At 37.6% G+C, this 12,723-nt stretch overlaps 1 protein-coding gene across 1 annotated transcript; it reads right to left on the bottom strand.

Moving 5' to 3' along the window:
- Nucleotides 1–345: 345 nt before the first annotated feature.
- Nucleotides 346–11,461, bottom strand: LOC110924887 (fibrous sheath CABYR-binding protein-like). The gene is made up of 4 exons (XM_022168866.1): nucleotides 11,284–11,461; nucleotides 1,267–1,718; nucleotides 946–1,221; nucleotides 346–690 (listed from the first exon to the last, which is right to left on the bottom strand). The coding sequence occupies exons 1-4, from the start codon at nucleotides 11,459–11,461 to the stop codon at nucleotides 346–348; spliced, it is 1,251 nt and encodes a 416-aa protein (XP_022024558.1).
- Nucleotides 11,462–12,723: the final 1,262 nt, after the last annotated feature.

Raw genomic sequence — 12,723 nt, forward strand, 5'->3', positions numbered from 1 at the left:
AAAAGATCAGAGTTGCTCTGAGCAGGAAGCCTAAAGGGCGTGAAGAAATCTACAAAGCAGCTATCTGAAGACCAATATTCTAGACAAAGACTGCGGCTTCATCCAAGGGGGAGTTTGTTGGTGCATAATGTCTAAAGCCTGCGTCTTTGTGAAGTTAGATTAACGTATATGGTCTAAATAGGTTATTTTGTAATAGATCAGGGGTTAACTGTGTAATTATATGAAAGTTTGTATGCTGGACCGCTTTTGTGACACTTGTCCACAAAAGCGAACCAAGCTGGATCGCTTATGTGGACATGTCACATAAGCGGTTCATATTCCCTATATATACCCCTTGATCTTAGTTCATTTGTAACGTTGTCCTGGATTGTACGTTGAACTGCTGACCTTCTGGCAATTGTTATCAAGTGAAAGTAAAGTGATTAAAGTGAATATCTGTCTGTTTTCTACTCCTTTCTGTACCGTATATCTTCGTATCATGTTAAAATGTGTTTCCGCCACATTTTTAGCAGACTCTAGCTTATATTGACTCCTCAGTGAGATCATACTCGACCCTACAAATGATGGTGCTGAAGGTGGTGCAACAGAAGGAATCTGTGATGCAAATGGAAAAGGAGATAACAACATAGGTGGAACAGGAATAGGCGGCTGCCTAGACGACCCCTCTCCAGGACGCGGCGGCGGTATTTCCTGAAGAAATGTAACAGGAAGATCTGTGCGGTGAGCATCTGTGATGTGTGTGGGAAGCAAGGGAACATCAATGGGAGCTGAAACAGGGGCTGAAACGGGGGCTACAGGGGGTGTAACAGGGAACACGAATGGTGGGTAATCATCGTCATCATCTATCCACCCGTTGCGGGTGTCAGCGTATCGTGGATAAACATGGGTAGCAAAAGGTGCACGGTCGAACAGCACCGGCACTGGATCAGGAAGTGGTGCAACAACAGGATCCTCCATCAAGAGTGGAGCGTCAACAGGAGCGTCAGCAACATGATCATCCACCAACAGTGGAGCAGCAACAGGATGATCAGCAACAAAGGGTGCATCGTCATGAGCAGGGTCATGCTCTAATGCAGGGTCAGGAGCAATGACTGGCTCTGGGGCCACAACAGGCTCCGGATCAACAAACTCCATATCAAAATCAGCTGGATCATCAAACAAAGGATCGATGGGGGCTACAGGCTCCTCTAGGGGTTGATCTAAGTGAATGAACTCAATATCCTGGTCAGGATCAAAACCAGGGGGAAAGACAGGATCATCATCAACATCGTGATCAAACTCAAAGTCATGTGCGAGAGTAGGTGCAACTGATGATGCCATGTCAGGGTCGGCGTCGTGAGAGTGATGCTGCTCTCCCTGAGTGTGCAAAGATGCGGACGCCACAGACTCAAATGAGTCTGGGATAGGTGAATGAACAGAAGCCTCCTCTGCAGGAGCATCAGCAATGGGTAAGATGACATCAGCATCGATAGGGGCCCCGCCCTCCTGGTCTGCCTTAGGTGGGTCCTCCTCAAATAGGTCGACGTCGTCGTCAGAAACAACATCGAGTGGCATGTCAACAACTGGATATGCAGCAAGGGGTACAGGAGCAGGGATCGCCGCGAGTGGTAAGTCCCCGACAGGATGGCCATCAGCAGGCTCTACGACATCAGGTAGCGCAAATGGCTGAAAGTCGTCATCATCGGTACTGGTAGTGTCGGAAGTATAGACCTCGTGCTCTGATGGAATCTCATAGGATCTAAAGTATCCGAAACTCTAGTGTCTGATGAAGAAGGCATGATGTCTGTAACACAATCACACACATGTACAAACAATCAACATATAATCAAATAAGCATGTTAGTCACCAATAAGCAAACAAGTAATTCTCCTAGTCTCACTAGACTATCCTCCCAGCCTCTCAGACTGAACCTCCTAGTCTCTCAAACTAACTCCCTGGTCTCACCGACCAAAACCTCCCCAACCTTAAAGATTGGCCCCTCAGTCTCCATGACTGAACCTCCCAGCCTTTAGGGCTGAACTCCCTCAGACTACAAGACTGAACCATAAATTTGAAAAAGTGCTCAAACTTTTGTTTGTAAAAAAATGTTTTGTGTCCTGGATCTGGACGTAATGTATGCAATGTAAAAATGTTTTTGTGAGAGCCCTAGTGATCATAGTCTAGACTCGAGAAGGAATCCTAGTTCGCTGTGATCAAAGCTCTGATACCAAGCTGTCACACCCTGGCTTTACGGAAGCGTGGGTTTATTTGGTGTGACTTCTTAATACCATAGCTTAATCACAACAAAGCTATATGAAAGTAAAACCATGATGATCATCCATTGATTCAAGTTTTAAAAATAAAATACGACATCATTGTTTTAAAAGTTGACACATGCAACGAGATTACAACACAACATAATAAAAATATTGTTCATACGACACAACCATACGACATGAAATAAACACAGTTTAAGACTTGTGACTCATCCAGGCAAAAGTCATAATCCCTAAACTTGGATGACATCATCTCTCTTACGCAGCTTGACAACATAGCACACCTTGCCAGATCCCTAATTTCCTGAAATACATGCAGTTTGAAAAATCAACAAAAAGTTGAGCGAGTTCATGTAAAAGTGAGTATGAGTAAACCTTTGAAGTATGTATAAAAGTTCCTGGTATGTAGCAATAAGGAAAAAGAGATCACCAATGGGTTGCAAATCCACTGGTATGTGTGAGAAAGTGCAGGGAAACTCAAACCTAGCAAATTTGTACCGGGCTCCCGGCTGTAAGACACAGTCACCTCTATGGGCCTCCCCGGCCTCACGGGTGTGGGCTCGCTACACCCAAATAGATCTATCACTCTTGTGTCCCTCAGTCCTAACAAAGAGGATTAATGGCCTCGAGCGTTATATCCACCCCTTACATGATCTAGTTGTAGTAAAAACCCTCCCTACGCTAACCATTCCATGTAATTAAAGTTTTAATAGTTGTCGCATGTATTTCACCCCCGAAGTATAAAACTGGAAACAGTAAAGAGAAAAGGGGGACATGAACTCACAGAAGTGCGTCTCGAAATAGTCGGTCCCAAATCAACCTGCTGCGTGACGACCTACACGTACTAACTTCTATTAGACGGACAGCCGTGCCTTGGCTTAAGGTTTAACGTTATTGGGAAATAGTTAGACAACTATTTCGTATTTACACTTCTTAATTATTTTATAAATATATTCCTTCCCAAGGATGGGGGTATTAATACATGTTTGTTTTATAATTCTGAAAATATATTTTTAAGTCTCACTTGAAAAGTATATTTTATCACTTTGTCTAAAATATTTTTAGTTCTCCAAAAAATATATATATTTTCCCAAAAATATTATATCTTATTCCTTAAATTTTTCCCAAAATAATACTTTCACCAAAAATATACTAATAAGAGTATTTTTCCGAAAAATACATAAGTTATATTTTTAAAGTTCGTGTTTTATTACGATACTTATATAACTTACATATTTATTTTTGTGAGCGCGTTGATATTATTTTGGAAGTCGTATCTTCATGATAATTCAAGTTATATTATTTTTACCCTAAAAATAATATATATCTAGTTCACAAAACAATCACATAATCACACAAGCGTTTTACTATAAAATATATATATTCTAAATATATATTTAACAAGTTTTATTTATGAAAATCCACCTCCGATACTTTGTAATTTTTGTAATAAAAATCATGGCGAAGTTTATTTTTGAAAACAAGTTAAAAATATATACATAAACACTCACTAGACAAATATTTTCTAAGTATTATATTTCTGGAAAAAATTCGCCAGAGTTTCCTCCGTAACTGGAGGTGTCCATGCTTTTAGCATATCATTTTCTTTTTGTAAAATCAATCAACCAATTTACCAAACAACAATATACAATATTTATTCATCAACTTGACAAAATATGAATAAATCGTAAACTCATGAACTTGAAGGTTTTTGTAAAAATATGTAGTAAGTTACCATCATTTTTAGTAGGTCTTGTTAACTTTAAAAACATGTTTAGTTTCTTGTAAACTTTATTTTTTTTAGAATTTAAAGTTCCACAACTTCTAGTCAAGTTTTACAAAAATGCTTCTTTGTCAAATTTCTTGTTACACAAGTGTTTACACACTTGTTTTATTTCTATAAATGCTTCTTGTTGATAAAATATTCGAGTTTTAACAAAACTAGTATTTTCCGCTTGGTCCTGCCGAAAAACCACTTGTCGATCTTTAGATCCACAAGTTTACAACTTCATTTTACAAGAAAAATTATATTTTTTCAAGTTTCAAGTTCATGGTGGATGGTTTCAACATCTTTCTTATTTCTAGCACTAACATACTACTAGTTCATGTTCTTGAACATGATCTAGTATGGTTAGATGATGATCCATCCCACTCTTAATAACAAACAACATCAAGTAATCACAACTAAACAAGATTTACATGATTTACACAACTAGCTTCTCTTTATCCAACTTATTCATCTTATGTTTAAGACTTTATGTTATGTTCTTTAGTGTTCTTAATTTTTAACCATTAAATCACCTATTAACCACCATAAACAAGATCAAGATGATGATTAGAGACACCTACTACTAGCTCAAAGCTAGGGAAGAAACAAGATGTAAATGTGGTGGATAAAAGAAAATGAGAGTGGTTCTTGAACTTTCGAAAGCACCGGGCTTGTTTGTATGTCACCTTGCACCTTTGAGTATGTAAGAAATGAGTGTATGGAGGTTGGATGGTGGTGAGATGGTGGGAGAGGGTGGCGGCCGAATGGGGTGTAGAGGGAGAGAGTTTGAGTTAGTTGTTGATGTTGAATAAAAGAGAGTGATTACCCTTGGTGCATATTTATAAACCATTTCAAGTTTTTAACCTCCATATAATATGTTTACTAAATATCTAACACAAATTAATAAAATAATCAAACAAAAGGAAGTGGGTCACCCCCCTTGGGTGACCGTCAAGAAGGGGGGGTAAGGGGTTGGTTTTCAAATGGATAGTTTCTAATTAGTTAGATCTCAAAGTGATAAGTAAGTGTATTAGTGTGTGTGTGTAATAATATAAAGGTTGTTAGGGTGTTCGGAGACCCTAGCTAGCTCAAGAAAGTGAAAACTATGTCTTTGGCAATATTTTTATGTTCCGGGTAAAGTCCGGTTGTTTGGTTGGATATTGATCCGTTAAAGTGCTAAGTGAAGCTATAAAGTATATTTTATAGTGTTTTTAGTGACACAATAAATTACCAACACTTTGGAAAGTGTCTAGGATTATTTTACCAAGTTTTTGCACTTTACTAGTTATGTTAAATGCTGAAGTTTTTGTATAAAGTGCAGAATTTTGTAATTAAAGTATGTTTTAGGCACATCCGGTCACTATAACTATCACCTAGTGACGCAGTTTTATAATCCTCACCTCCCTACACTCCCTACTAGTGTAGTAATCTATTCCCGGCTCATACTGGCCTCAGAGACAATGTCTGTCTAGTGCTAGCAATGTCAGCATGTTTACTGGGTTATCCGCTCACTGTGCTAACTGTGCTTTTGTGCATCAAGTTTGTCACTAATGTTTTATGTGTAATAAATGAAGTGACGGTAATAAAGTATGATGCATGAATATGTATGTATCAGAAAACAGAAAGCAGTTTATTCGTAATTGTAATCAAGCACATTAATTAAGCACTAATCAAATATTAATTAATTTGTATGGATACCTGGATTTGTGAGGGTTGTCACACAATGGTCGTCTTCTCATTAAATACATTGTTGATTTATCTGTTCATGTGATGATTATGTTATTGTGTGGTTGTTTGTTGTGACAATTATATATATTATATATACGTATAGACACCTTCTAGACGATTATTTATTGAATAAGGTCTAACCTACCCAATACTTCTTACAAGAAGAAAAATGCCACCCCGACGAAATACCAATACCAACAACACACTACCCAGGACAGAAGCCGAACTACAAGAACGCATATCACAAGCTATTGCTCAGCACGAGGCCATCTGCTCAGAGCATAGCGGTGGTACCTCTGGAAATAACCCCCCAACTGGTAATGTTATGTCACCCAGAATACCTTGTAAAGTGTCGGGAATGAAAACATGTCACAAAAGGTACTTCATACCTTGTAAATTTCACAACTTAGCACTTTAACGAACCGACTACCGAACAATTAACCGGACACTACCCAAAACACCAAAAATAATATAGAAACATAGTTTTAGTGTTTTAAAGTTAGTTATGATCAAAGAACACATTAAAAACCATAAAAACACTTAAACACACTTAACTTTACATTAAACCTTCTAGTTTACCTCTTTAACCCCTCACCTTCCAAAACTTACCATTTACCCCCTTGGTCTAGGTCAGCCCCATGTGACCCCACATCTTTCTCATTAGACCATTGCTCTTGTTTAGTCAAAGTTACCAATATAAAATCCTATGGTTAACAAGATGTTGGAGGTTATAAGAATGTGACCAAAGGGTGCTAAACCTTATCATTTCATCAACAACTTTCAAACCTTCTTCCTCCTTTCTCCTCCCCTTGCTCTCGGCCAACATACACCACACATACCATTTTCTTTCACATTCAAGGCAATCCAAGGTTATCCAAAGGTGCTAGAAGATGATCTAAGAAGGTGTTAAGCATTAGAAGTTGAAGGACCACCATTTGGAGCTTTTAACCATCACTTATTCATCAATCTACTTCTTCTTGAGTTCTTTGCCACTTCCCTAGCCACAAGAGCTAGTGGTAAGCATCATAAACCTTCTTTTACTTCATGTTAGTGATATGTACAAGTTACACCATCTAAAAGTCTACACTTTAAAAGATGAAGACATGAAGATCTAACATAATCTATGGAAAAACAAGTGATTTTAGTGTGTTTGATGTATGTCATGAAGTTGTGGTTGTTGATCTTGAGTTCTAGTTAGATCCATCATGTGTAAGCTCGTTAGAAGCTTAGATCTAACAAGTTTAAGCATACATCTTGAAAGATCCATGAAGAAACTTGATGATGAACTTGAAGATCTTTAAAGTAAGCTTGAAAATGGTTTTAAAATAGGTTTTTCATCTTAAAACCACTAAACGTGTGAATGATTAATTTTGTGAAAAAAATTTCATTAAATTTTATAAAAGTTTAACAAGAAGCTATGATTTGAGAAGATCTAAGTGTTTAAGGTATGGATTTAAAAGACTACACTTTTTTATGAATATTCAAGTTCATCACATGAAAAGTATGATGGTTTTAGTCATGGTTGTAAAACAAGGTTTCCAAGGCCGAGTACTCCCCGAGTAGTCGCTACAAGGTAGGCTGCCGAGGCGACTTTCTCTAACTCCGCCTAATTACTCGGAATCGATCAAACGCGGTCAACCTCAGCCAAAATCAGATCTAGTAGGTTAATTTGGGCCGAGTTTGACTTAAAAAATAATAAAACATAATTTATATGACTATCATATTAAATAATGAATATCATTTTTACGTATTTTGTTATAAATGTTAGTAAATTTATGCTATTAGACTTATATTTAATTTCCGAAAACTACTTTCTTTACAATTTAACATGACCGATTACTCCCCGAGTACTCTCCGCCTATGCCGAGTACTCTCAACTCCCCGGTCGACCGACTAGGGAGCGTCTAGCGACTTTTGCAACCATGGTTTTAGTGATTCTTACTTGTTAAATTTGTTGAATCTTTAATCTTGGTGATTTAAAGAAAATAAACACATGTTTTAAAAACATGGAAAACCTTCATTTTTAGGGGAAACTATGTATAAAATTTTGACACTTAGAAAAATATAAAGTTTGCTGAAACTTTTCTACCAAAATTGTTCAAAAACAATTAACAAAGTTTTCCCTAATTTTTATACGAAATTACAAGTTAAGAAAATAAAGTTTGCTTCAAGAATAAAAACAAGTATAAGTATGTATATTGTTATGAAAAATATATATATATTGGTCAAAAAATTATGTGCTATGTGTATATTATGTGTAATATATATATTAGTGTATGATTAGAAACTTGAAAATACACTAAATACTCCAAAGGAGTATAAACACCAAAATACACATAAAAATACACAAGAAAATATTTATAATTAATATTTACAAAATAACCCATGAAAGGGTATATGGACAAATACCAAAATATATTTATATAAATATGTTCCGTACAAAAATCATGGACTTAGACAACATTTGGACAATATTGGACAAATATATAAATTTATGGACAAATATATATATGATTACTACAATTAATGAAAATTATACAAAATCAGACAAGTGACAAAAACAAATATATATATATATATATATATATATATATTTTACAAGTATGACAAAATATATTACAAACAAACCTTAAAAATATATTATTTTTAAGAAATATAATTCCGGAAAGAATTAAAAATCAAAAGAATTGATTTTTGACAATTAATGTAAAATACACAAGTAGTTACATTCAAGTATACTTTCCTAAGTATACTTATACTAAAATAATATTGGAAATATTATTTAACAAATTACTTATATTTATTTGGAGAAATAATATAAGTATCATATATTTGGATAAGTTAAAAATATATATTATTTTTAACATATATCATTTTCAAATACAACATATACAAATATATATTTTTGGGAATAAAATATATATAATCACAAGTGAAAAATACAATTTAGATTTACAATAATGCGACGAACGGGCAAGATCCGGCCATCATGGGCACGACCCACACATGTGACGAACATATACGATTAAAACAAAACAAATACATAACTCAAGATGGTAACTTGTACTTAGCGAGTTACAAGTTTAGGTGATTAACATACGTAGAACATTAATAGGTCAAGTCGCATACAAAGTAGACACCGATGGAGTTTAGATGCTAAAGACGCAAAACAGTGAGTTCATATCCCCACTTTTAAACATTTTCTTGTTTTCAAAACTTTGGGGAAAATACTTGTACTATGGTATGTTGAAACAAAATTAAGGAATGATTCATAGATCATGTTACGAATAGGATGAAACTTTTGCACCATTAATCATGTACACACCTAGACCGTGGAGCGAAAGGTTAGATCTAGCAGGTTTTGGGCAGCCTCACTCTTGGCCCCTACATTTTCCTGTGAGTGCTTTTGGGTCCCAGTCGTGAAACGACAGAAAAAATGCCTAGGATTGAATGTTTCCTATGTCGTCACACATGTTAATGTCCTCGCGAAACATTAGCGATCTCAATTTCCTTACATTTACAGATTTCAATTTACAAACACATTTTACAATTACATACCATGTTTTCATACAACTATAACTCATACATTCTATACAAACTGCATGAATTCACACCAACTTTTGTTGACGATTTTTAAACTTACATGTATTTCAGGAAATTAGTGGATACTCGCGGTCTTTTATTCAAGAAGATGGTTCATGTCAAGATGTTATGTGTCTACGCTCTATTGCCACCTTTTGATGGATTTGTTTGCTATATCCCGCCTCCTTGTGGAGATATAGGAAATAAAACCTTGATCTTTAGTTTGAAAAGATGTTGTAAACTTTTTAAACAATTGTCTCTTGTTGAGATGTAAATTCTAAACTTAACTAGTATTTTGGATGTTTAAACTTTAAATGGCAAATTGGAGTTTGTTTTATATCATGTAACCTATCGTATACAATGAGAATCAATCACGATCACACCTCTTTCTTCTGCCTCTGAAAGGGGTGTGACAAACTGTGCCTGTTGTCACATTAATATGGTGGTACTGGAGGTGATGCATCAGGTTGAAGGTGATGCAGACAAAGAACAAGAGAGAGAAAAGGGAGAGGGAGAGGGGATGGGGTAGGAAAAAGGTGAGTCCCATTTTTTTAATATTATAGTTGGTTTATTGTTTTAATATTTTTATTGATAGTAAGGGCAATTTCGTCATTTTACAGCAACTTAACTGAGAAAACTAACCCTCATCCACGTCAGGGACTTTCCAAGAACGAAAGTGCAAAAGTTGGGGACTATAGTTGTAATTTTAGAAGTGTAGGGACTATAGGTGAAAACGAAGCATACCACATGGACTATCCGGTCACTTTTCTCTTTTGGTTAAATTTTGAACTTGATATTCAAAATATATTCAAGAAGAGTGATTGTGGTTCGAACTCGAGTTATTCAATTCCATCTTATCTTTAAAAAAAACTATAGTAAGCCGTTAATTATCTTTTTGGCTTTACATTTTCATAACCTATTCAAAGTAGCCTTAATGAAATCAGTATGAAATTGTGATTATTTGGATTAGAAGGTTCAACATTTCATTGTGGAAAGTTGAAACGTCATTATAGGTAAGTGGCACCAACTCGGTTTGAGAAAAAATGAAAAAAAATTAGTGAAAAGATTGTGTGATTTAGAAAAAATTAGTGAGAATATATCAAAACGAAACCACTGGAAAAAGTTCTGGATCGACCAGTATTATGGGTGTGTGGCTAGTTGGTTACAAAAGTGAGTTTGATATAATCTATTTTACTTCTAAGTGGTAGGTATTCTAAAAGGAAACTCTATTGGCACACCTCATTATCTATCCGCACACTTTGCTTTTACAATACACATCCTATAGGCCTATACGATGCGTATTGAAAAAGTAAAAGACATGGCAGCCAGACAAGTGCAGGTGTCGTCTGGAGGCTGGCATAATACGCATCATATAGGCCTATACAATGCTTATTAAGGCACTGAATTTTTGAAGTTTATTTTTGGTGTGTTGTGTTTGGTTTTTGGTGTTTTGGGTTTGTTATTGGTGTTTATTATTGGTTATTTTTGTTTTAATGAGTTTTAAAATCTTTATTATTTTTTATGGTTAAGTATCGTATTATAGCGTATCATGTCGTATCGTCTCACATCTTTATTATTTTTATGTCGTTAAGTATCGTATTATAGCGTATCGTGTCATATCCTACCACATTGTTAACTTAATATTGTATTATAGTGTATCGTGTCGTGTCGTCTCACATCTTTATTATTTTTATATCGTTAAGTATCGTATTATAGCGTATCGTGTAGTATCCTATTACATTTTTATCTTAATATCGTATTATAGATTGTAAGTAACCAAGCATACCAATCTAAACATTTAAAATAAACAATCACAAATAAAATAAACTGAAACTACAAATTTAATTACATAATAAGTTTGTACATACACAGGACATCGTTCAAAACACATAAACCGTCAAAATACAAGAAAAGTACAACGATCCTAAACCTATGGATCCTGAGTGGTGCCTGAGGGCCCCGCCCTATGAGGATCAGAGGCCCCTGCCCCCTGATCCGTATCCTCTCCACGGACAGGCGACAACGGCGGTATCGGCAATGGCTGCTCACCACGCGCGATAGCCGTCTGTATATCACCCTGGATCACCCGCACGAGAAGACGCTCAAAACGGTGGTGAGCGACGTCCATCCGCGCCTCCAACCGATCTAACGCACGTGCCACAGCTAGATTGAGCTCGCTATCGAGTACGTGCTGGGGGTACTATGGCACCCCACGTGGCTACGACTCCAGTGGCGGAGCACCTATTGGAAATGCAAGTTGCAGCTCCGATGGGTCAACGCGGTCACCATCGTCGTCATCGGAGGAAGAGGAGTCTTCGTCGTCCTCTATGGCATCACCATCTGTCGGCTGAGCCTGACCCTGTGCCGGCTCTGAGCCAACTCTAGTAATTCGTCTAGGAGAGCGGTGGGGACGAACACCAGCTCTTTGGCCCCTGTAAATCGCAGCCCGAGCCCAGGGAAGTCACGTGTCACGTGCATGCTGATCAGGGTTTGACGGGCCAACATGACCGGATCCCCACGCCCCCTCGCCGAATAATGGGTCCTGCTGGGGAAAAAGCCAAACGAGACAACGATACGTGTGATGTACCCCCCCCCCCCCCCGTACAGCACAGACATGTCCTGCCTGTGGTACGCCACCGCGAACCACTGGGCTAGGCAGCGATGGAAGGCGCACGTCTCACCCCATATAAGGTAGTACAGGTAAAATAGATCCCCCTGATTGCACCACTCACGACTCTTCTCGCGTGGTGCAATGGATGTGGCAATAAGCTTGTGCAGGTAACGGTATAGGGGATCAGTGATCAACGAAGCCCTCGACTTCGACTTCGGGCCGAAGCGACGGGTGCTGATCGTCTGCCAGAACCTCAAGAGAGTCGTACGGGGGGGCATATGGATGCCCTCGGCGTAGATGGCAGTGTCTAACTCCTCCACCCTATAAAGGCCGCAGTGCACGACAAACTCTCTGAGTGAAATCTCATGCCACTGGCCGGCTAGACGAAAGCTGGCCTCTATCCACGGGCCGTCGGGGTCGTCTAACTCCTCTCGCTGGTCTGCAGGCCTGGGAGCGAAGCCGAAAGTCGACAAAAACTCGCATGCCATGACCTTGTACGACGGCTTGTATCCAATATCGAATAACCTGTCACACAGTTTAATACGCATCGTATAGCGCTATACGATGCGTATTTAAGCTGCAATACGATACAACACAGGCCTATACGATCGTATATGGCATAATTTGAATATTTGTGTTTATCGTGTTTTCCTCGGTTCGACGCGTATACGTGTCATTTTTGATGAACTTTCGCATATTTTGTCGTTTTATGACGTATACCTTCAACATGTGTCGTTTCGGTGATGTTCGGTTGCGTGCAATTATCGTATTCTATGATT

The sequence above is a fragment of the Helianthus annuus genome, chromosome 17 (assembly GCF_002127325.2).
Source record: "Helianthus annuus cultivar XRQ/B chromosome 17, HanXRQr2.0-SUNRISE, whole genome shotgun sequence".
NCBI classification, from domain to species: Eukaryota; Viridiplantae; Streptophyta; class Magnoliopsida; order Asterales; family Asteraceae; genus Helianthus; species Helianthus annuus.

Excerpts from the sequence above, each read along its gene's own strand:
- LOC110924887 (XM_022168866.1), bottom strand. The coding sequence starts at position 11,461 with ATGGACGTCGCTCACCACCGTTTTGAGCGTCTTCTCGTGCGGGTGATC. Across the intron at positions 1,719-11,283 it reads TCATAGGGCGGGGCCCTCAG|AGCACGAGGTCTATACTTCC; the intron begins GCACCACTCAGG and ends AGATTCCATCAG. Across the intron at positions 1,222-1,266 it reads ACTTTGAGTTTGATCACGAT|GATATTGAGTTCATTCACTT; the intron begins GTTGATGATGAT and ends GATCCTGACCAG.